Source organism: Hyperolius riggenbachi, chromosome 4 (genome assembly GCF_040937935.1).
Source record: "Hyperolius riggenbachi isolate aHypRig1 chromosome 4, aHypRig1.pri, whole genome shotgun sequence".
Classification (NCBI taxonomy): Eukaryota; Metazoa; Chordata; class Amphibia; order Anura; family Hyperoliidae; genus Hyperolius; species Hyperolius riggenbachi.
The window spans coordinates 68840579-68864728 of NC_090649.1; the positions used below are offsets into that span (position 1 = coordinate 68840579).

Sequence of the window (24150 nt, forward strand, 5' to 3'; positions counted from 1 at the left end):
TCTAGTATAAGGAGCCAGATGACTCCTCTCTCCTTTCCTCCGTCCCTCTCCTTTTCAGTATAGGTAGCCAGCTCGCCTTCACACTGCAGCAGCCATCTGTGTCACTCATTGCTAAGCTCGTCTCCAGTGCAGACGCTTCCTCTTCCCTTCCATCTCCAATGCTGCCCAAGTCCATAGCCGCCGGCCACAATGCAAACGTGCACAGAGAGCAAGATGGCTGCTGCACAGGCAGCTAGCAGCAGAGTACCGAGGTCAGGTGCTCACCTGATCTCCCTGCATTGCAGCGATTGCAAGCTTGCAAATGCTGCACCAGTTTAGCCTGCTGCTTTGGTGCCCTTCCTCCTGTGGTGCCCTAGGCCATGGCCTAGGTGGCCTTGGCCTAAATCCGGCCCTGCTTCTATGTAGTATGGGAACTTACCTACACAATGGGCTTGATTCACAAAAGAGTGCTAACTGTTAGCACGGCCGTTTTCGCGCGAATTGTCGCATTGCGCGCGAACGCGAATTTTCACGCGCAACGATAACGTCTGATGGGGAGTTCAGCTCCATAGAATAGACTGTGTAGGTATGGCTCTCATACTACATGGAAGGGGGTAAAATTGGTCTGACAGCTTTCATTTTCCAAAGACTATGGTCTGATGTGTGTATGTGGCCTTAGTCTAGAAATTTAGGTCTGATTCACTTCATACTCCTATTCACTTATACACGAGTCACGGGCAACACTGAGCACACTGAGTAATGTGTGTACTATTGGTGACATTTCCATTTGCAGCAATTTACCCAGTGCTAAGTGATACTTCTGAAAGTCCTGGCCACAATTAACTAGGAAAGGGGCAGGGGGGAAATACTGGGCTGCGAGAGGAGGAGTGAATAATTGCAGCACTTGGGGGCTTAGAGAAGGTATTGGCTGCAATACTGTATGCAGTGCGGTTATTAACCCTTCCTGAGCCCCAAGTGCAACTATTAACTTTGTTGGGTAGACTTATACTTGAGTCAATAAAAAATTCCAGCTTAAGAGGGTTAAATATTGGAGTCGACTTATACACCAGGTTGACTTGTATTCAAGTATATATGGTAATCACTCAAAGTAAGTTGTTCCTGATTAACTGCAGTTCAATATTAATTTTCTTACCTTATTTATATTATATTTTTGCTCTTTGGGAGCCTAAAAAATGTAACATAAATAAGATGAAAACAGAGGAAAACAGGTGAAAAATCTTTGTAAATCATGCCCTATAGGCTCATAGTATTCAATATCTGTATGGTACAATTGGCCAATCAAAAATGGATGTGTGTATGCAGCCTAAAGCCTGGTATACATTTTCAATTTTGATTGGCCAATGGTTGCCCAATTTTGCAACCTCCATGTAGTATGAGAGCTTACCTACACAATCTGTTCATAGCATTCAAAATCTGTTCACCCTCATACTACGTGGAGGTGGTAATATTGGCCAGTCATTTAGATTAATCAAATTAATTTAGATGCCCGTCTTTGTACCTGTTCTAGTATGTTCATGTCCTTCCTATAGTGTGGTGCCCAAAACTGTATCTCAGGTGTGGCCTCACAAGTGATTTCTACAGATAGAGACGTATACTAGCATCTTGTGATTTTATTTCCCGTTTTATGCATGCTAGAATTGTATTTGCATTAGCTACCACTGCTTGGCATTCAATATCGGTGTTTAAATTGTTATCAACCAGTATTGCCAAGTCCTTCTCCAAGTCTCATGTTATCATTAACATTAGCCAAACTCTTGTGCTAACTTCCTAACCTATTGGCTTGGCATTGCCAGGTCCTAATTAGGAATGAGATTTACAAGCAACCCAATGCCATACCTCCATTACATAAAGCCGGTATGACCTCTAACCTCAAGTCAGCTGGCCATTGGTGTTCACAAATCAGCATGTTTGACTTGAGCACGGAGTTTTGGAACTCTGGCCCTATTGGACATCAGGTCATACTGGGCATTATAGGTAGAGCAGAGGCTTTCAGCGCAGATAGATTTGGGCGCAGCCGGCGCCACCACAGACTGTAATAGGAATTACATCTATAGCGGCGCTCAGTGAGTAACGTCGGCGCTGTCAGAAGACAGAGCTGAAGTTTATTTAAAAACACAATATTTCGTCCGCCAGCAATAGCTGGAAGCCGAATTATTTAATTCCCCACCATCAATGTCGGCCTGGCGGGGGAATAGTAAGCAACATGGCCCGGACTTGTGCAGCAGCAGAATCAGCCATATACCGGCTGCATCCTGCGCCCGAGTCTACCGGCGCCTATTTCAAATGTATGCCATTATGGGATGGGGGTTTACCGCTGATGAACTCATGCCACAGTGAATTCTCTCCCTGGTTCTAGAAAAGACACAGAACATTTTCTCCTTGCGGACACAAAGATGCAGTCACTAGGGTGCACTCAGAAGGAGGAGGAGCCGAGATTCAAACCCTGGTGTCCTGTGTCAGATGCAGAGCCCTTAACCAGTACACTATCCAGCCACTTCTAATAAAACAGTACCTTTAAACCATACTGGGTGCCAAGAAAAAGAGAGAAAGAGCAAGGAAAGGTGGAAAAACAGTGTTGAACAAAGAGAGGCTTGGAAATAGGCCAATCAAATTCACTTTGGGCCATTTTTGGATTGGCCTATTTTCAAGCTACGTACAATCTGCATTACATTTACATACAAGCCATCTCATTGGCCAGTTCTACTTACCGTATACAGAGATGTCCACATTAATGTAGGCTACAGTCCTCTCCCTTAACTTGCTGAAGTAGTCCTAAAATGGAAAATATGAACATTAATGAAAATAGTATAAACAAAACATGCATTTTTCTGTTTACAGGACCACTAGAGCGAAAAGGTAAGCAGTAAAAATCTGACAGAATTGACAGGTTTTAGACTAGTCCATCTCCTCATGGGGGGATTCTCAGGGTTGTCTTTGTTTTCAAAAGCATTTCCAGCACAGCAGTTGCTATTTTGGCAGTCAGACTTAGCAACTGCCATTCAGGAAATGCTTTTTAAAACAAAGAAAACCCTGAGAATCCCCCAGGAGATGGACTAGTCCAAAACCTGTCATATTATCAGAGTGATCAAATCTATGGTACATAGAATCGAGTGGGAAAATCAATGTGTGTATTGGCCTCCTTAAAGCACACCTGAAGTGAGAGGCATATGGAGGCTGCCATATTTATTTCCATTTACACAATGCAGATTGCCAGGCTGTCCTGCTGAGCCTCTGTCTCTCAGAAAACAATCTCTCAGGCAACAATTTTGGGACAAATGCTGTACAGACACATCCCTAGCCTTAAGGTTAGCGATGTGTTCTGTTGCTAGGGAGGGGGGTAGAGTGATGGCGATCGGCTGACCACCGAGCGGGGGATGAAAACGGCATTGCGATCCGTAATGCTCGGGCATCTGGGGTCGTTAACCCATTCGCGTTCCGTCGTTTTCACGTGAGAAATGTTCACCTCCCATTCATTAGCCTATAACTTTATCACTACTTATCACAGTGAACTGATCTATATCTTGTTTTTTCCGCCACCAATTAGGCTTTCTTTGGGGGGTACATTTTGCTAAGAGCCACTTTACTGTAAATGCATTTTAACAGGAAGAATAAGAAAAAAATTGAAAAATTCATTATTTCTCAGTTTTCAGCCATTATAGTTTTAAAATAATACATGCCCCCATAATTAAAATTAACGTATTGTATTTGCCCATATGTCCCGGTTATTACACCGTTAAAATTATGTCCCTATCACAATGTATGGCGACAATATTTTATTTGGAAATAAAGGTGCATTTTTTCCATTTTGCATCTATCACTATTTACAAGTTTAAAATAAAAAAAATATAGAAATATTTCATCTTTACATTGATATTTAAAAAGTTTAGACCCTTAGGTAAATATTTACATGTTTTTTTTTTTTTATTGTAATTTTTTTTTTATTTTTTATATTAAACATTTTATTTGGGTAGTTTTGGGAGGGTGGGAGGTAAACAATAGATTTATAATGTAAATGTGTGTTAATTTTTTTTTTTTTTTACTTTCACTTGTAGTATTACTTTTTGGCCACAAGATGGCGGCCATGAGTTTCTTTACATGACGTCACTCTAAGCGTAACACACGCTTAGAGCGACGCATGGGGGAAGTGACAGCCAGAAAAAGCGAAGCTTCCGAGAGAAGCTGTCGCTTTTTCTGCGGGTGAGAGGAATCAATGATCGGGCACCATAGCCCAATACATTGATTCCCTGGCTACCGAATCCGCGGCCGGGAGTGCGCGTGCACGCGTGCGATCGGCCGCGGGAGCGCGCGGTAGCTCGCATGGTTCCTGGACGTAGATTCTACGTCCAGGAACCAAAATAGGTTAAGGATCCTACAGGACGGATACTTAACGACCCTCAATGTCCAAGCAATATTGTTAGGCGGCCGCTGTACACGCAATGATTGTCAGCTGAAATGGTTGCTATCGGTTATTTCAGTCAACGGTTATCACAAGTGTACGTAGCCTTAGCCATAGACCCTGAACAAGCATCCAGGTCAGTTGTGTCTGACTGAAGTCTGACTGCATTAGCTGCATGCTGGTATCAGGTGTGGGATTCAGACACTACTGATGCCAAATAGATCAGCAGGGCTGATAATAATTGCTGTATAATTGCTGAAAATCCCTTTACATCGAGGCCCATACACACAAACTCGGCTGAGGGGACTGATAATAACCGCCTCTGCCAATAATCCATTGTGTGTATATAGCAGCCCCTGACTGCCGCCTGGCCGGCAATTTGGATCAATTTGGCCGAACCATAGTCAATAGCTTTGTTCTCCCCGCCCGCCGTGTGACATCACATTTGCACTGCTCTGTCGATTAGTGATGATCGATCGTCATCTGTTAATTACGATTACACAAATCTTTGCAATTATGGCCATACGTAATTTTGATTTGGACATTCAACTGATTTTTGTGTAATCCATTCGTAATTTCACGTAATTATGTTGCCGACTTTAGAGGTTAAAGCGGATCCGTGATGAAAAACTAACTATAACAAGTAACTTGTCTATATATCTTATCTAAAGTTTAGATAGTTTACACAGCAAATCTAGCTGCAAACAGCTTTCATAGAAAATGATTATTTCTTCCTGTGATACAATGGCAGCAGCCATGTTGTTTGTAAACATTACACAGAGGCAGGCTTATCTGTATCTTGAGCACTCACCCCCCTTCTCCCTCCTCTCCTCTGCAACTGAAATCAATGGCTAGTAACACCTCCTCCTCCTCCTGCCCAGACTGAGGTCCCATGAGCCCTTGCTACTGTCTGAAAGTGCCTTGGCTCTCTGAAAACATGTGGGCGTGGTTTTAGTTTAAAGGGAATTAGTGTATTAAAACAACAACAAAAAAGTATTTGGCTTGAGGAATGCCCTATAAACAGTAGGAAAGGAACACAATTATGCAATGAGTAAAAGTTCACCTCGGATCCACTTTAATAGCAAGGCCCCCTTACGTGCTATCATCACCAAAATTGCTGCACGTGTTAAGAAGGAACAAGGCAAAACATATATACATTTTTCAAAAAGACCTTGTAGTTGTTGAGAAAATCGATTTTAAAAATGCAAAAGAAAAATGTTTTTTAAATTCAGAAAATTGACAGATCAAAAACTATTTTTTTCCTTAGCATTTCTAAAATTGATTTTCTCAAAAACGACAAGGTCTTTTTGAAAAAAAAAAATTATATATATATATATATATATATATATATATATATATATATATATATATATATATTGCCTAGTTCTCACTATTCCCCTAAACATACATAGCAATGCTGGTGATGGCAGCATGTATAGGGGCTTTGCTGTTCACCGCTAAAACTGGCACAGAATTACGCAAAATTGCAGTTCCTGATTACGTTTGAAAATGAAATCCATTACGATTTTACCCAAAGTTTCATATTAGGATTTTGACGCAGAATTATGGTTATGCTAAATTTGTGCTCATCGCTATCGCTGATGATCTATTCGAGAACAGGTAAACATTTCTCATGGGAAAGGGGGTATCAGCTACTGATTGGGATGAAGTTCAATCCTTGGTTAGAGTTCCTCCTTAACATTACCTCTGCAAATTCAGTTGAGCCAATTAGTCCAAACTCTTCCGCACCCCAGCTGCCAAAAATGATGGATCTGCGAGGACGCCACTTCCCTGCAATAGTAGCATTTATAAGGAAAACAATTACATTTTATTCAGTATGAAATCTGAGAGTTTGCTAAAGTGGAGACCCTGGCAAAGCAGAAATTAGAACCTTTCACTGCTGTTTAAGCTCCAGCCACATGACAATGGGATAGGGGAGGAGATTGCATGCAGCATGACGATTGGATGGGGGAGGAGACTGGGCAGCATGAAGATGGGATGGACAGGAGATTGGACAGCATGACGATGGGATGTGGAGGAGATTGGACAGCATGATGATGAGCTGGGGAGGAGATTGGACAGCAAGACGGTGGGATGGGGAGGAGATTGGACAGCATGATGATGAGATGGGGAGGAGATTGGACTGCAAGACGGTGGGATGGGGAGGAGATTGGACAGCATGATGATGAGATGGGGAGGAGATTGGACTGTACGACGATGGGATGGGGAGGAGATTGGACAGCATGACGATAGAATGGGGAGGAGATTGGACAGCATGATGATGGAATGAGGGGAGGGGGGTTTGGACAGCATGACTATGGAATTGGGGGGGGGTGAGATTGGACAGCATGACGATGGAATGGGGGGGGGGGGAATGGACAGCATGACGATGGAATGGTGGTGGGGGGAATGGACAGCATGATGATGGAATGGGGGGGGGGGGGGAATTGGACAGCATGACGATGGAATGGGGGGGGGGAATTGGACAGCATGACGATGGAATGGGGGGGGGGAGATTGGACAGCATGACAATGGGATTGGGGAAGAGATCGTCATGATGGGATGGAGGAGGAGATGGGACAGCATGATGATGGGATGGGAGAGGGGTTTGGACATATTGAATATATTTACTGCAAAACGTACCAACGTGCAATAGACAAAACCTTACGTTTTGCTAATTAATGCAAAAAAATGTTTCCCGCGCAACAAAAATGGGAACCTGAAACAGTATTTTAAAGCAAACCTGTGAGTTTTGTAAAAGAACAAGTTAGGTACTTACCTCCTGGGGTCCTTCAGAGGCTCCGCACATCCTTCTCCAGACCCCTCGTGGACCCCCTGGAACTGATCTCATACATGAACAACAGGGATATGTGAGGGAGCAGGCTGGCGTTGTACTTTGTTCTCTGGTTGAACTCGATGGACGTATGTCTTTTTCTAACCCAAATGTAACTATGTGAATAAGAGCAGCCGCACTGCGTCTGCACAACTGCACGGACCCGCTCGGGCTTCGGTGGAAAAATCCGAGGCCAATGGGGTCCATGCCACTGCACAGGCACGAGCCGTAGACAAGGGCTTGATGATGGCTTTCAGGGGGTCCCAGCACTGGAACGGCCCAGTAGAAGAGGATGTTGGAAGCTTCTGGACTATCCAGAGGCTGCCATGTTTTGAGGTGATTGAATGGATTGCGATTACCTTCTTTTACTTTAGTTCCCAGAATTCTTGTGATTTCCAGCATAACAGCGGTGCCACTGCTGGGGTCGATCGCTCCATGGACCCAGCTGTCCCTGTGGTTGCCATACATGACGTACCTGTCTGGAGATACAGAGCACAGGAGCTATCCATACAGGGTTCATGCACGATACACTCAGAACATCCAGCAACACAAGTACATCATACATAGTTTAGGAGTGGCATAGAAACATCCAGCAACACCCAATAAGGTGACAGATAATGATAAGATCCTGCAGAGACTTTGTCTATGTCTAATGATACACGGGTCGATTCTGAGCCATTTAGATGGCTCGATAGATAATTTCCGACATATCCGATCTCCGGCCCGATCGTTTCCACGTTGGATTCTGCATGGAGGACAATGGGAAAAGATAAGAAAAATGAATGGAAGATAAGAGAATCGCCTGCAGAATCGAGCGTGGAAAACGATCGGGAGCGGAATCGAGTGGCAAAATCCACGCGTGTATTCCCAGCATAAGTCTTTGTCCTTCCTTTGTCTATACAATACTGAATCCTACCTGGACTAGCCATACGTCTAGCAATTCTGATTCAATTGACAAAACGATCGACTTTATTAAAGAATCGACTTCAGTATGGTTCATCGAAATTTGATCGACTAGTGACCCACACACTACAAATGATGTCCTATGCGATTTAGCCTCACATTCGATCTGATCGATGTTATGTCTCCATGCTCTGAATGCAAAAATCGATTCAGAGCTGAGCCAGGACAAGGTCCTCCAGCACCCAAGGCTGAGACACCAAAGTGCGCCCCCTAAATCCGTTCCACCCAGCTGTCACACACTGATTGCTAGTAGACTAAGAGGCTCCCCAGGGTCCCCAACACCTTAATCTCTAGTTATCTGGCTTGCAGTCACTGCCATGTATCCCCTTTTCTTATTTCTCTCTGCTGCAAACACAATAGGGGAATGATAGCTGAGTGAGTTGTGCGCCCCTACCTACACTGCGCCCTGAGGCTGGAGCCTCAAATTGAATAGAATTGAATAGTCGATCGTACAGCCAAATTGCTACATGTATGGCTATCCTAACAATTATACATGAATATGGTAGAGGAGATGACTGGCACATGTTCTACCTTAACTACCTCAATGAATAATATTATCACTAAGTAACAGATGAACTCTACAGCTGCATATACTGGTGTACAAATATGCTGTTCAGTGATAGCCGGATTCCTTATCTTGCTGTAATGGCTACATATTTATGACTCACCAGGCTCTACAGATCCTCTGATAATGCCCATCACATTGGCGGATTGCTTTATTGTTCGCCAATTGTAAACATTAACCTGGACGTCGCTGAGGAAAAAGATGAAAGCAGTTATGAGGACACTGTTGTTAGAAACATACACACATACGTACATGAATACACACATAGAGACATCATGCACACATCATACCCATGTCCATACACACACATTTATACTTCATAGGACCACGTCCCGTGCACCTCCCGTGTTTGACTAACACCCCCAGGGGAGCTTTATTAAGAAGGGAGGGGGAAGAACTAGTACAACACAAGGGGAACTTTATTGGGGAGGGAGGGGGGGAACCACTAGACACAAGGGAAGCTGTATTGAGGAGGTACAGAGAGGGAAAGCCACTAGACAACGGAGAAGCTTTATTGGGGGAAGGGGGTAGGAAGTGGGGAAACCACTAGACCAGGGAAACTTTATTGGGGAAGAAGGGAAGGGGAAACCACTAGATACCAGAAAAGCTTTATGAGGCAGGGAGGGGGAAACCAGTAGACACTAGGGAAACTTTATTGGGGAAGAAGGGAAGGGGAAACCACTAGATACCAGAAGAGCTTTATGAGGCGGGGGGGGGGGGGGGAACCAGTAGACACTAGGGAAACTTTATTGCGGAGGAAAGTGGGAGGGCACATCATATTGCATGTTTGTCACACTTAAATGTTTCAAATGTTATTATCAACTATAACAAAAAGAAAATATAAAAAAAAATGCAGTTTTATGTGACAATTGTATTTCTTGAGGGAAAAACTGTGTGCAGCATGTATCTGAGCATACCCGTATTTATAATAGATCCTCATTTAATTTGATGTCTATATTAAATCAAATGTATTGTACACACACACACACTTATACCACACCCCCACCACCACACAGACACACACACACACACTTATACAATACACCACTCCACACACACCCCCACCACACACACACCACCACCAATATGCACAACTAGCCAACCCGCGTCGTAGCATACTCCGCATCTATCTATCTAATAGAGTACGTGCCTCAACCTTGAAGCAAGAAGAAGTAGGCTTTCCATGAGAAAATGTATGCGTGCTCAAACACCAAGTTTAACCCTAGCAAGTCTGGCTTTGCAAATCCGGCCTAATTGGCTATTCATGAGGCAATGCTCATGCAAATATGCATTTGCTTTCGCATGCCAAACTATGCAGGGTCAAAAAACCAATACTGCAAAGTGCTCTCTCGCTGCCTGGGAACCACAGCGGTACCCCGGAGTGGGAGGCTAAGTGGTGCAGCCGCCCCCCCCCCAAGTGTGGCCAGCGCTGGGGAGAGCCGTCCGCACCCACCTCCTAATATTAAAAACAGCCACTTACCTTAACGTCCATTGGGTTCAGCTACATGCGCATTAATTTTCTCATGGAAAGCATTTTGTGCAGTTTGTATCCTTTGGAGGCAGGTGGTGGATGGCTTGCTCCGGTGGTGTGAACCCTGGAGTGAGTGCGCCTGTCCTCCCCCCCCCCCCCCCCCCCCTCTGGAGTGCTGTATGTGAGCCAGCCCTGAGCTCTAAAGCTCGGGGTGACCCATGCTTCTCTCCTTTCTCATGTGGTGCCCCAAAATTAATGCGCATGTAGCAGAACGCAATGGACGTTAAGGTAAGTGCCTGTTTTTAATATTGGGAGGTGGGTGCAGACGGCTCTCCCCGGCGCTGGCCACACTTGGGGGGGGGGGGGTCGTCCACGCCACCCAGCCTCCCCCTCCGGGGTGCCGCTGTGGTTTCCAGGCAGTGAGAGAGCCTGGGACCCTGCGGTCCCCCCAGTTGTATAAAAAGGGGGCATTGGGAATCCTCCCCGTGGCACTCCTGGAGGCCTGGAGCACACCAAAAACTGCTAGCAGATCCGCAAAATGCTAGCAGATTTTGAAACGCTTTTTCTTATTTTTCTGTAGCATTTCACCTAGCATTTTGCGGTTTTGTAAAGCGTTTTTGGTGTAGTAGATTTCATATATTGTTACAGTAAAGCTGTTACTGAACAGCTTCTGTAACAAAAACGCCTGCAAAACCGCTCTGAACTGCCGTTTTTCAGAGCGGTTTGCGTTTTTCCTATACTTTACATTGGAGGCAGAAACGCCTCCGCAATCCAAAAAATGCCTCACCTCGGGAGTATGCGTTTCAGCAAAACGCCTCCCGCTCTGGTGTGCAGTGCACCAGCCCACTGAAATACATTACCCAAGCGTATCCGCAGCCGCAAGTGGATCGCAAAACGCTGCCGAACCGCTCTGGTGTGCACTAAGCCGGATAGTGCTAATGTAGCATGTAGCAGGGTGACTGCTTTGTGGTATTGGTTTGTGCATGCATTTGCATGAGCATTGCCTCATGAATAGCCAATTAGGCCAGATTTGCAATGTCAGACTTGCTAGGGTAAGGCCTCTTTTCCATGGACTGTGAATAGGCAGTGAAATGGCTCTCAAACTCTCACAACTGCTCACTGCTGCCTGGTAACTGCTCACTGCTGCCTGGTAACTGCTTGCTGCTGCCTGGTAACTGCTTGCTGCTGCCTGGTAACTGCTCACTGCTACCTGGTAACTGCTTGTTGCTGCCTGGTATCTGCTCACTGCTGCCTGGTAACTGCTTGCTGCTGCCTGGTAACTGCTTGCTGCTGCCTGGTATCTGCTCACTGCTGCCTGGTAACTGCTTGCTGCTGCCTGGTAACTGCTTGTTGCTGCCTGGTATCTGCTCACTGCTGCCTGGTAACTGCTTGCTGAGCACACAGCTCAACAGTCCGTGGAAAAGAGGCCTTAAACTTGGTGTTTGAGCACGCATACATTTTCTCATGCAAAGTACTTCTTCTTCTTGTTTGAAGGTTGAGGCACTTAGTCTATTATATATATAGATTACACCATACCCACCACTACCACACACATACACTTATACCACACCCACCACCACCACCACCACACACACACACACACACACACACACACACACACACACTTACACCATACCCACCACTACCACACACACACACACACACACACACACACACACACACACACACACACACACACACACACACACACACACACTTATGGCACACCCATGGCACACCCATGCACACACACACGTCTGGCACACCCATGCACACACACACTTATACAATACACCACCATCCTCTTGTGAGCGTTGTGATAGTTGTGATGCATCATAGTCGTCACCTTCTTCCTGGTCTGCTTCTGCTGACCATTCGCGCTGAATTGTGGAAGTCCAACGTGCACCGCTCTGGCCCTCGTCAGTGGTGGCATGAAATTCCTGCTCCAACTCCAGCTGTTCCTCCTCCACTTCTTCGTCATAGCTGCTGGGGCCAGCATTTCCTAAAGCAGATGGCCTGATGTTGGTATCATCACGCTGATCGTTTTCTCCTTCAGATTCCCCCAGTTGCATCATGACTAGAGTTGGGCCGAACGGTTCGCCTGCGAACGGTTCCATGCGAACTTCCGTGGTTCGCGTTCGCGTCCCGCAGGCGAATCTTTGCGGAAGTTCGGTTCGCCCCATAATGCACATGGAGGGTCAACTTTGACCCTCTACATCACAGTCAGCAGGCCCAGTGTAGCCAATTAGGCTACACTAGCCCCTGGAGCCCCACCCCCCTTATATAAGGCAGGCAGCGGCGGCCATTACGGTCACTCGCGTGCCTGCATTAGTAAGAGTAGGGCGAGCTGCTGCAGACTGTCTCTCATAGGGAAAGATTAGTTAGGCTTAGCTTGTTCCTGGCTGCATACCTGTTCTGTGAACCCACCACTGCATACCTGTACTGTGAACCCACCACTGCATACCTGTTCAGTGAACCCACCACTGCATACCTGTTCTGTGAACCCACCACTGCATACCTGTACTGTGAACCCACCACTGCATACCTGTTCAGTGAACCCACCACTGCATACCTGTTCAGTGAACCCACCACTGCATACCTGTTCAGTGAACCTGCCACTGCATACCTGTTCTGTGAACCCACCACTGCATACCTGTTCTGTGAAACCACCACTGCATACCTGTTCTGTGAACCCACCACTGCATACCTGTTGTGTTCAGTGAACCTGCCACTGCATACCTGTTCTGTTCAGTGGACCCGCCACTGTATACCTGTTCAGTGAACCCGCCACTGCATACCTGTTGTGTTCAGTGAACCTGCCACTGCATACCTGTTCTGTGAACCCGCCACTGCATACCTGTTCTGTTCAGTGGACCCGCCACTGTATACCTGTTCTGTTCAGTGAACACGCCACTGTATACCTGTTCAGTGAGCCTGCCACTGCATACCTGTTCTGTTCAGTGAACCTGCCACTGCATACCTGTTCTGTGAACCCGCCACTGTATACCTGTACTGTTCAGTGAACCCGCCACTGCATACCTGTTCTGTTCAGTGGACCCGCTACTGTATACCTGTTCTGTTCTGTGAACCCGCCACTGTATACCTGTACTGTTCAGTGAACCCGCCACTGTATACCTGTTCAGTGAACCTGCCACTGCATACCTGTTGTGTTCAGTGAACCTGCCACTGTATACCTGTTCTGTTCAGTGAACCCGCCACTGTATACCTGTTCAGTGAACCCGCCACTGCATACCTGTTGTGTTCAGTGAACCCGCCACTGTATACCTGTTCTGTTCAGTGAACCCGCCACTGTATACCGGTTCTGTTCAGTGGAGCCGCTACTGTATACCGGTTCTGTTCAGTGAACCCGCCACTGCATACCTGTTGTGTTCAGTGAACCCGCCACTGCATACCTGTACTGTTCAGTGAACCCGCCACTGCATACCTGTACTGTTCAGTGAACCCGCCACTGCATTCCTGTTGTGTTCAGTGAACCTGCCACTGTATACCTGTTCTGTTCAGTGGACCCGCTACTGTATACCTGTTCTGTTCTGTGAACCCGCCACTGTATACCTGTACTGTTCAGTGAACCCGCCACTGCATACCTGTTGTGTTCAGTGAACCCGCCACTGTATACCTGTTGTGTTCAGTGAACCTGCCACTGTATACCTGTTCTGTTCAGTGAACCCGCCACTGTATACCTGTTCAGTGAACCCACCACTGCATACCTGTTCTGTTCAGTGAACCCGCCACTGTATACCGGTTCTGTTCAGTGGAGCCGCTACTGTATACCGGTTCTGTTCAGTGAACCCGCCACTGTATACCTGTTCTGTTCAGTGGACCCGCTACTGTATACCTGTTCTGTTCAGTGAACCCGCCACTGCATACCTGTTTTGTTCAGTGAACCTGCCACTGTATACCTGTTCTGTTCAGTGGACCCGCTACTGTATACCTGTTCTGTTCTGTGAACCCGCCACTGTATACCTGTACTGTTCAGTGAACCCGCCACTGCATACCTGTTGTGTTCAGTTAACCTGCCACTGTATACCTGTTCTGTTCAGTGAACCCGCCACTGTATACCTGTTCAGTGAACCCGCCACTGCATACCTGTTCTGTTCAGTGAACCCGCCACTGTATACCTGTTCAGTGAACCCGCCACTGTATACCGGTTCTGTTCAGTGGAGCCGCTACTGTATACCGGTTCTGTTCAGTGAACCCGCCACTGTATACCTGTTCTGTTCAGTGGACCCGCTACTGTATACCTGTTCTGTTCAGTGAACCCGCCACTGCATACCTGTTGTGTTCAGTGAACCTGCCATTGTATACCTGTTCTGTTCAGTGGACCCGCTACTGTATACCTGTTCTGTTCTGTGAACCCGCCACTGTATACCTGTACTGTTCAGTGAACCCGCCACTGCATACCTGTTGTGTTCAGTGAACCTGCCACTGTATACCTGTTCTGTTCAGTGAACCCGCCACTGTATACCTGTTCAGTGAACCCGCCACTGCATACCTGTTCTGTTCAGTGAACCCGCCACTGTATACCTGTTCTGTTCAGTGAACCCACCGCATCAGTGCGCATACCTGTGCAGTTAAGTGAACCCACCTACCTACGTGAGTGCACGCAGTGTGATATACCACTCCGTGCATACCCGATATGGACAAAACAGGTAGAGGAAGAGGTAGTGCCAGAGCCAGAGGAAGGCCACCCGGCAGGTCTGCGCGAGGTCGTGTAAATGAAATTTCGTGTGGACCTGGCCCACAGTACAGTGCTCGGAAGAAGGCACGTCCCATCACCTCCCAAGATTGTCAGGACGTGGTTGAGTATTTAGCGACACAGAACACCTCATCTTGCTCAGCCACCAGCGCTACTACTAGCACCACTTCCGCTGCATTTGACACTTCGCAAGAATTATTTAGTGTTGAAATCACTGATGCACAGCCATTGTTGTTACAGCCAGATGAATTTTCACCAGCTCATATGTCTGAGTTACGCGGCAACACTATGGATGTAACGTGTAAGGAGGATGAAGGACCTACTGATGGTGCATGTTTGGATTTGTCTGAGGCAAGCGAAGCTGGGCAGGATGATTACGATGATGACGATGATAGGGATCCTCTGTATGTTCCCAATAGAGGAGATGAAGAGGGGGACAGTTCAGAGGGGGAGTCAGAGAGTAGGAGGAGGAGAGAAGTTGCTGGAAGAAGCTGGGGCAGCTCTTCGTCAGAAACAGCTGGTGGCAGTGTCCGGCACCATGTATCGCCACCTATGTACAGCCAGCCAACTTGCCCTTCAGCATCAGCTGCTGAGGTCCCCATAGTGCCCACATCCCAGGGTGGCTCAGCGGTGTGGAAATTTTTTAATGTGTGTGCCTCAGATCGGACCAAAGCCATCTGTTCGCTCTGCCAACAAAAATTGAGCCGTGGAAAGGCCAACACTCACGTAGGGACAAGTGCCTTACGAAGGCACCTGGAGAAAAGGCACAAACAGCAATGGGATGGCCACCTGAGCAAAAGCAGCAGCAGCACACAAAAGAAAAGTCACCCTCCTTCTCCTCTTCCTCCTTCAGGTGCATCATCTGCTTCTGCCGCTTTCTCCCTTCCACCTTCACAGGCACCCTCCTCCACTCCGCCTCTGCCCTTGAGCGCTTCCTGCTCCTCTGCCCACAGCAGCAGTCAGGTGTCCGTGAAGGAAATGTTTGAGCGGAAGAAGCCAATTTCGGCCAGTCACCCCCTTGCCCGGCGTCTGACAGCTGGCGTGGCGGAACTGTTAGCTCGCCAGCTGTTACCATACCGGCTGGTGGACTCTGAGGCCTTCCGTAAATTTGTGGCCATCGGAACACCGCAGTGGAAGATGCCAGGCCGCACTTATTTTTCGAGAAAGGCCATACCCCAACTGCACCGTGAAGTTGAGAGGCAAGTGGTGTCATCTCTTGCGAAGAGCGTTAGGTCAAGGGTCCACCTGACCACGGATGCCTGGTCTGCCAAGCACGGGCAGGGCCGCTACATTACGTACACAGCCCATTGGGTCAACCTGGTGGTGAACGATGGCAAGCAGGGCGCAGCGGACCAAATTGTGACACCTCCACGGCTTGCAGGCAGGCCTCCTGCCACCTCCTCTCCTCCTGCTACATGCTCTTCGCTGTCCTCCTCCTCCTTGGCTGAGTGGCAGTTCTCCTCTCCAGCTACACAGCCCCAGCTCCGCAGGGCCTATGCTGCATGCCAGGTACGATGGTGTCACGCCATCTTAGACACGTCTTGTCTCAAAGCGGAGAGTCACACTGGAGCAGCTCTCCTGGCTGCTCTTAAGAAACAGGTGGATGAGTGGCTGACTCCGCACCACCTGGAGATAGGCAACGTGGTGTGCGACAACGGCAGCAATCTGCTTGCCGCTTTGCATATGGGGAAGCTGACACACATACCCTGCATGGCACATGTCATGAATCTAGTTGTTCAAAGATTTGTGGCAAAGTACCCTGGCTTAGCGGATGTCCTGAAGCAGGCCAGGAAGTTCTGTGGGCATTTGAGGCGGTCTTACACAGCCATGGCACGCTTTGCGGAAATTCAGCGGAAAAACAGCATGCCGGTGAGACGCGTCATTTGCGATAGCCCGACTCGCTGGAATTCGACCCTGCTCATGTTCTCCCGCCTGCTAGAACAGAAGAAAGCCGTCACCCACTACCTCTACAACTACAGTAGAATGAAACAGTCTGGGAAGATGGGGATGTTCTGGCCCGACAACTGGACACTGATGAAAAATGCATGCAGGCTCATGCAGCCGTTTGAGGAGGTGACCAACCTGGTGAGCCGCAGTGAGGGCACCATCAGCGACTTAATTCCCTACGCTTACTTCTTGGAGCGTGCTGTGCGTAGAGTGGCGGATGAAGCTGCGAATGAGCGTGACCAGGAACCGTTACGGCAGGAACAGGCATGGGACCAATTTTCATCAGACCCAGCTGTTTCCTCAACACCTGCGGCAGCACAGAGGGGGGAGGAGGAGGAAGAAGAGAAGTCGTGTGCAGAAGATGAGTCAGACTCAGAGGATGATGAGCAAGGTGTTTCTTTGGGGGAGGAGGAGGGGACGGCGGCAGGAGAACACCCGCAGCAGGCGTCGCCGGGGGCTTGTGCTGCTCAACCTTCCCGTGGTATTGTTCGCGGCTGGGGGGAGGAGGTTGACTTACGTGACGTCACTGAGGAAGAGCAAGAGGAGATGGAGGGTACTGGATCCGACTTTGTGCAGATGTCGTCTTTTATGCTGTCCTGCCTGTTGAGGGACCCCCGTATAAAAAACCTCAAGGGGAATGAGCTGTACTGGGTGGCCACACTACTAGACCCTCGGTACAGGCACAAAGTGGCGGACCTGTTACCAACTCACCTGAAGGTGGAAAGGATGCAGCACATGCAGAACCAGCTGTCAACTATGCTTTACAATGCCTTTAAGGGTGACGTGACAGCACAACGCCAGCAAGGTACCACTGCCACTAATCCTCCTCCCGTGTCCACGCAGTCAAAGACAGGACGCTCCAGCGATCTCATGGTGATGTCGGACATGCGGACGTTCTTTAGTCCAACGCCTCGCCGTAGCCCTTCCGGATCCACCCTCCACCAACGCCTGGAACGGCAGGTAGCCGACTACCTGGCCTTAAGTGTGGATGTAGACACTGTTGTGAACAGCGATGAGGAACCCTTGAACTACTGGGTGCGCAGGCTTGACCTGTGGCCAGAGCTGTCCCAATTTGCCATCCAACTTCTCTCCTGCCCTGCCGCAAGCGTCCTGTCAGAAAGGACCTTCAGCGCAGCTGGAGGCATTGTCACTGAGAAGAGAAGTCACCTAGGTCACGACAGTGTTCAGTACCTGACCTTTATCAAAATGAATGAGGCATGGATCCCGGAGGGCTGCTGCTCGCCCCAAGACTAAGTCAGTCCCCGCAGACACAGCATCTCTGCCTGCACGCCGTGTGACTGGCTGCCTGGCCTGCCCCAAGAAGACTAAGTCGCTCCCAGTCCCTCCACACAGCATGTCTGCCTGCAGGCCGCTTGACTACCTTCTCCGCCACCACCAACAGGGTCCGGGACTCCAGGTGGATTGCTGAATTATTTAGGCCGCTGCTAGCAGCGGCCGCTGTAATAATTTTTCTGGTGCGTGTACATGACTGCCTAATTTTTCTGGCTGCACTGCGGGCAGCTGCAACAACAAAAGAAAAGGCATGTACATGCGCCCATTCCCCTTCGTGATCATTACCTTGCCGTGGTGAAGGGGCTTGCGTATCACAATGAAGCAATGACCGGCGCCTAGATGAGTGTCTCGGGGGGCACACAAAAGATAATAAGGTCGTTGCTTCATTGTGGTCAGACCAAATTTGATCAGCTGGACAGTCACTGTTCTGTCATTCAGCTACATCAGCCAGGCGACCATATGGTCTGTAAAGCCACCAAAACCTGCCCTCTCGCCATGGTGCGCACCAGTCCAGCACGGCCGTCACTACACAAACAGCTGTTTGCGGTGCGTTACACGGTGAGTTTGGTGTGTCAGTATGAAGCAGTACCTTAATTACACTACCTGATTGATGTATACACATGCAAGATGTTTTAAAGCACTTTAGGCCTGTCATTTAGCATTCAATGTGATTTCTGCCCTTAAAACGCTGCTTTGCGTCAAATCCAGATTTTTCCCGGGGACTTTTCGCGTGTATCCCACTCCGCCATGCCCCCCTCTAGGTGTTAGACCCCTTGAAACATCTTTTCCATCACTTTTGTGGCCAGCATAATTTTTTTTTTTCAAAGTTCGCATCCCCATTGAAGTCTATTGCGGTTCACGAACTTTAACGCGAACCGAACGTTCCGCGAAAGTTCGCGAACCCGGTTCGCGAACCTAAAATTGGAGGTTCGGCCCAACTCTATACACCACTCCACCCCCACCACACTCACACCACCACCAATATGCACACTTACACCATACCCACCACTAACACACACACACACACACACACACACACACACACACACACACACACACACACACACACACACACACACACACACATACACTTATACCACACCCACCACCACCACCACACACACACACTTATACCACACACACACACATACACACACACACACACACACACACACACTTATACAATACACCACTCCACACACACGCTTATACAATAAACCACTCCACACACACGCTTATACAATAAACCACTCCACACACACACTTATACAATAAACCACTCCACACACACTTATACAATACACCACTTCACACACACACACACACACACACACACACACACACACACACACACACACACACACACACACACACACACACACACACACACACACACACACACCACTCACACACACACTTATACAATACACCACTCCACACACACTTATACAATACACCACTCCACACACACACACACTTATACCACACCCACCTCACATACACTACCACCACTCGACCCCCACCACACTCACACCACCACCAATATGCACACTTACACCATACCCACCACTAACACACACACACACACACACACACACACACATACACTTATACCACACCCACCACCACCACCACACACACACACTTATACCACACACACACACATACACACACACACACACACACACGCACACACACACACACACACACACATATACCACGCGCACACACACACACACACACACACACACACACACACACACACACACATACATACATACATACATACATATGCACGCACGCACACGCACACACACACCACACATACACTACCACCACACACACATATACCACGCGCACGCACGCACGCACGCACGCACGCACGCACGCACACACACACACACACACACACACACACGTTATAAAACACTAGGTACCATTCTCCAGTGAGACTAACATCTCTTACAGCAGGTGACCTATTACCTAACGTATTTTACCTATTACTGTATTTCCCTGCTTGGAATCCAGGTCCTAGTCTGTAAGAGCAGCCCAGAGATCCTTGCCAGTTGCTCGGTGCTTCGTTTCCACCCAGTTCACTGTGAATAAACAGCAGCACATTTTTGTAGTCACTGCAACTTACATTCCATTATCTTCAAATGTCCTGAAAAGTGTGTCCAGTAAAAAAAAAAAAAAGTACAGCAGAGGCCCAGTTATCCAGAACTCAACTAAGAAGAAGTCTCTACCAACCAGAACAAATCTTCAGCGGTACTCACAGTAATGAAGGCCAACTTCTTAGGCTTTTGTGGGCTCTGCTGTGCTTAAAGAGACACTGAAGCGAAAAAAAAAACTATGCTATTATGATTTATATGTGTAGTACATCTAAGAAATAAAACATTAAGATCAGATACATCAGTCTAATTGTTTCCAGTACAGGAAGAAACTCCAGTTGTTATCTCTATACAAAAAAGCCATTATCTCTACGACTTTCAAAAGTCGTGGAGAGGGCTGTTTTCTGACTTTTATTATCTCAACTGTTAGTTAACTATTTACTTTTCCTCTGCTAGAGGAGAGGTCATTAGTTCACAGACTGCTCTGAAAGACTCATTTTGAATGCTGAGTGTTGTGTAATCTGCACATATTAGAGAATGATGCAAAGTTAGAAAAAACACTATATACTTGAAAATAAAAATATGAGAATATTTTCTTTGCTGCTAATCTTCTAGTAATTATTCATAGTACACAACCAATTCATCATATATTTTTTTCGCTTCAGTGTCTCTTTAACTACCTTAGCTTTTCGGACGTAGCTGCTACATCCAAAATGCCACCCTTGCTGCCGTTCGCTTCCACGAGCGCTTCCGCCACCCGCTGCACGTTAGCCTCGAGATCAATGAATGGGAATACAGTTCCCATTCATTGATCTAAGTCCCTGTATGAATTACTGACGCTGTCTATGAGACGGCTCCGTCATTTACAAAGTCCATACTTACACGTCCACGTTTTGCTTCCGTTTTGCATAGTAATACTACGCATACAGAAGATAGGTGCAAGGACATCTTGTGGCCAAATAGTAAAATTACATCTGGAAAATAAAATTTCCAGTAAATTACATTTTTTTTTTACTTTTAAAATTAACACCTTACCTCCTACACTCCCCAATAGTCACACAAAATGTTTTTTGTGAAAGAATAAAAAATCTACAATGAAAAAAACCTAAATAGTTACCTTAGGGCCTGAACTTTTTTTTAATATGCATGTCAAAAAGGTATATTATTGTTATTTTTTAAATTATGGGCTTGTAATAAGTAATGGATGCAAAACTGAAAAAAATGCACCTTTATTTCCAAATAAAATATTGGTGCCATACATTTTGATAGGGACATAATTTAAATCGTGGAATAACCGGAACAAATGGACAAATAAAATATGTGGGTTTTACTTATGGTAGCACGTGTTATTTTAGAACTATGATGTCTGAAACTGAGAAATAATGCATTTTTTCAATTTTTATCTTAATATTCCTGTTAAAATGGATTCATATTAAAATAATTCTTAGCAAAATGTATCACCCAAAGAAAGCTAAAATGGTGGCGGAAACAGCAAGATATAGATCATTTCATTGTGATAAGTAGTGATAAAGTTATTGGCGAATGAATGGGAGGTGAAAGTTGCATAAGGTGAAACAACACTGAAGTGGTTAAAGACTGGATTCCATGGCCCTCACAAGGTTAATATACTTTCAATTACTGTATTTTAATATTTATTGCAGAGTTCATGGTATGTTTACAGGGTCAGGGATTGTACTGTATTAAGTGGGCCTATTCATAACACTCAGTCTTAAGCAACCAGAAAGCAAACTTATCCGGCATCAGCCCATCACCGTGTGCCGGATAACAGGGATGTTGCTGTAGTTGTGGCGATGCCTGGATGACTTGCTTTCAAAGCAATAAACTTCCATAAGTCCTACTGGAAATACCTGTGATGTTATTATACCCAACCCCCCGCCCGCCCTTGCAGTGCCTTCATTGCAACAAATGTTTTTTTCCCCACTGGTTCACTGTACCAATCTCTTGAGCCATTATACCGGAGCTTTCATACTATTAAGGGGTTTCTGCAAATATTTAGGCCACTCCCACACCTTTAACCACCTCCCAATAATAGCAATAATAATAATAAAAAAGAATTGACTCCAGTAACAGTTGGAATAGCATGCCAAAAAAAGTACCTTATTTCTGCTTAAAACTGACATGGAGCATTTTCCCCATCTCTAGTTAGTGCATCAATTGGTACTAAGTATATCTATATAGAGCCATAATAGAATTACCATATTAACGACTTGGCATCTTCAAAACCTATAGGTTGTGCAGGTATGTGGGAAATGCCCTGGATCTCAGACTCCGGGATCCTGTAGGTGTGCTCTGCAAAACACAGGAAGGAAGTCAAGAACTTAGCAGGAGAGAGGAAATCCATCTGTAAGGCCCAGTGCACACCAAAAACCTCTAGCAGATCCGCAAAACGCTAGAGGTGTTTGAAGCAGATTTTCAGAGCGATTCTAGGCACGTTTAGAGAGGTTTTCTAAACATGCCTAGGGTTTTTTAGAGTGTTTTTGTGTAGCAGATTTCATATATTGTTACAGTAAAGCAGAAAACGCCTCAGAAATCTATAAAAATGCTGCAGCCCCCCGAGTTTGCATTTGTGGAAAAAACGAACTGCTCTGGTGAGCACCATCCCATTGAAATAAATTACCCAAGCAGTTTTTAAAAACGCTCCAGAACTGCTCTGGTGTGCACCAGCCCTGTCAGTGTGAAGAGCTTGGGAATACGAACACGGTTAAACAAAGCATGGGAAATAATAAGTGCAAAAAACATGGATGAGGTAGCAGGAAATTTGGGTTCCCGCCAGTGGCGGAAGTTTGGATGCTGCCATAGATGCCCATTGAAATAACGGTATTGAGGGGAAATTTGGGCACCCACTATTAATATTACCCCTCAATGCCTCTATTTCAATGGATGCCTTTTGCTGTGATTGTCAGCAGTGGGTGGTTAATGTTACACGTGGGGGGTGGTTAAGATTAGGCGTCAGGTACTGGTGCGGAAGTAGAAATGGGAAATAATGAGAGAGAGTAGGTCATAATCACTCCTTACAAATGAAATTACAACACCATGAAGAAATGCACACAGCCATATGCAAATCACAGGGAAGAGAGAGTCCTATGCAAATGGTTATGTTTTCATATGGATCGGGTCACGTGACGCCTACTTTTGGTTGAAACCGTATCCTGGAACCGAGTGACCCATATTTCTCGATCAGTGTAATTGCCACGTATGTTGGGCACAATGTGAGCACCATCCAGCAATATGTGACGCAATGGATGTGGGAACATCAGAGAACTCGCCAAAGAGGAAGTGGATCAAGCAGGTGCATGACAGAGCACACAGGCCGGCATATTCACCAAATGGACCATCGAGACAGGTCTGCAATTGCAGGTGACTTACGAAACTTCATGTAGTTGCAATTTCACTTGTGAGAAGTGTCGAAAAATTAGAAAAGAGCAAGTCACAGAGAAAAATAAGCATGATTAAAGAGGAAACTTTAACTGAGGATTGAACGTCATCCCAATCAGTAGCTGATACCCCCTTCCTTTCCCATGAGAAATCCTTTCCTTTTGTCGAACGGATCATCAGGGGGCTCTGTATGGCTGATATTGTGGTGAAACCCCTCCCACAGTGTGATGTCAGCACCTGGGTACTGACATCACACTGTGGGAGCCTTGTTGCATTGTGGGAAATAACAGGTGTTTCCAACTACCAAAAAAGCAGCATCTCCTTTCACAGAAATCAGACAGAGGAAAAAAAATTACAATGGGAAAACACTGACTAAATCATGTACAAATAATTATTGTAAAAATTAAGCTCTTTTTTTTTTCATTATGTAATTTTTCACTGCAGTTCCTCTTTAGAGCAAT

General features: G+C 46.6%; 1 protein-coding gene across 1 annotated transcript in view; it reads right to left on the reverse strand.

Moving 5' to 3' along the window:
* Positions 1–24150, reverse strand: part of LOC137570376 (aminopeptidase NAALADL1-like) — a 68187-nt gene that overhangs the window by 22576 nt on the left and 21461 nt on the right. The window contains exons 6-11 of the mRNA XM_068279051.1: positions 22510–22603; positions 20183–20281; positions 8861–8946; positions 7589–7708; positions 6102–6187; positions 2709–2772 (exon numbers count right to left, since the gene is read on the reverse strand). Coding sequence (XP_068135152.1) covers positions 2709–2772; positions 6102–6187; positions 7589–7708; positions 8861–8946; positions 20183–20281; positions 22510–22603 — 549 coding nt within the window. The remainder of the gene's footprint in view (positions 1–2708; positions 2773–6101; positions 6188–7588; positions 7709–8860; positions 8947–20182; positions 20282–22509; positions 22604–24150) is intronic.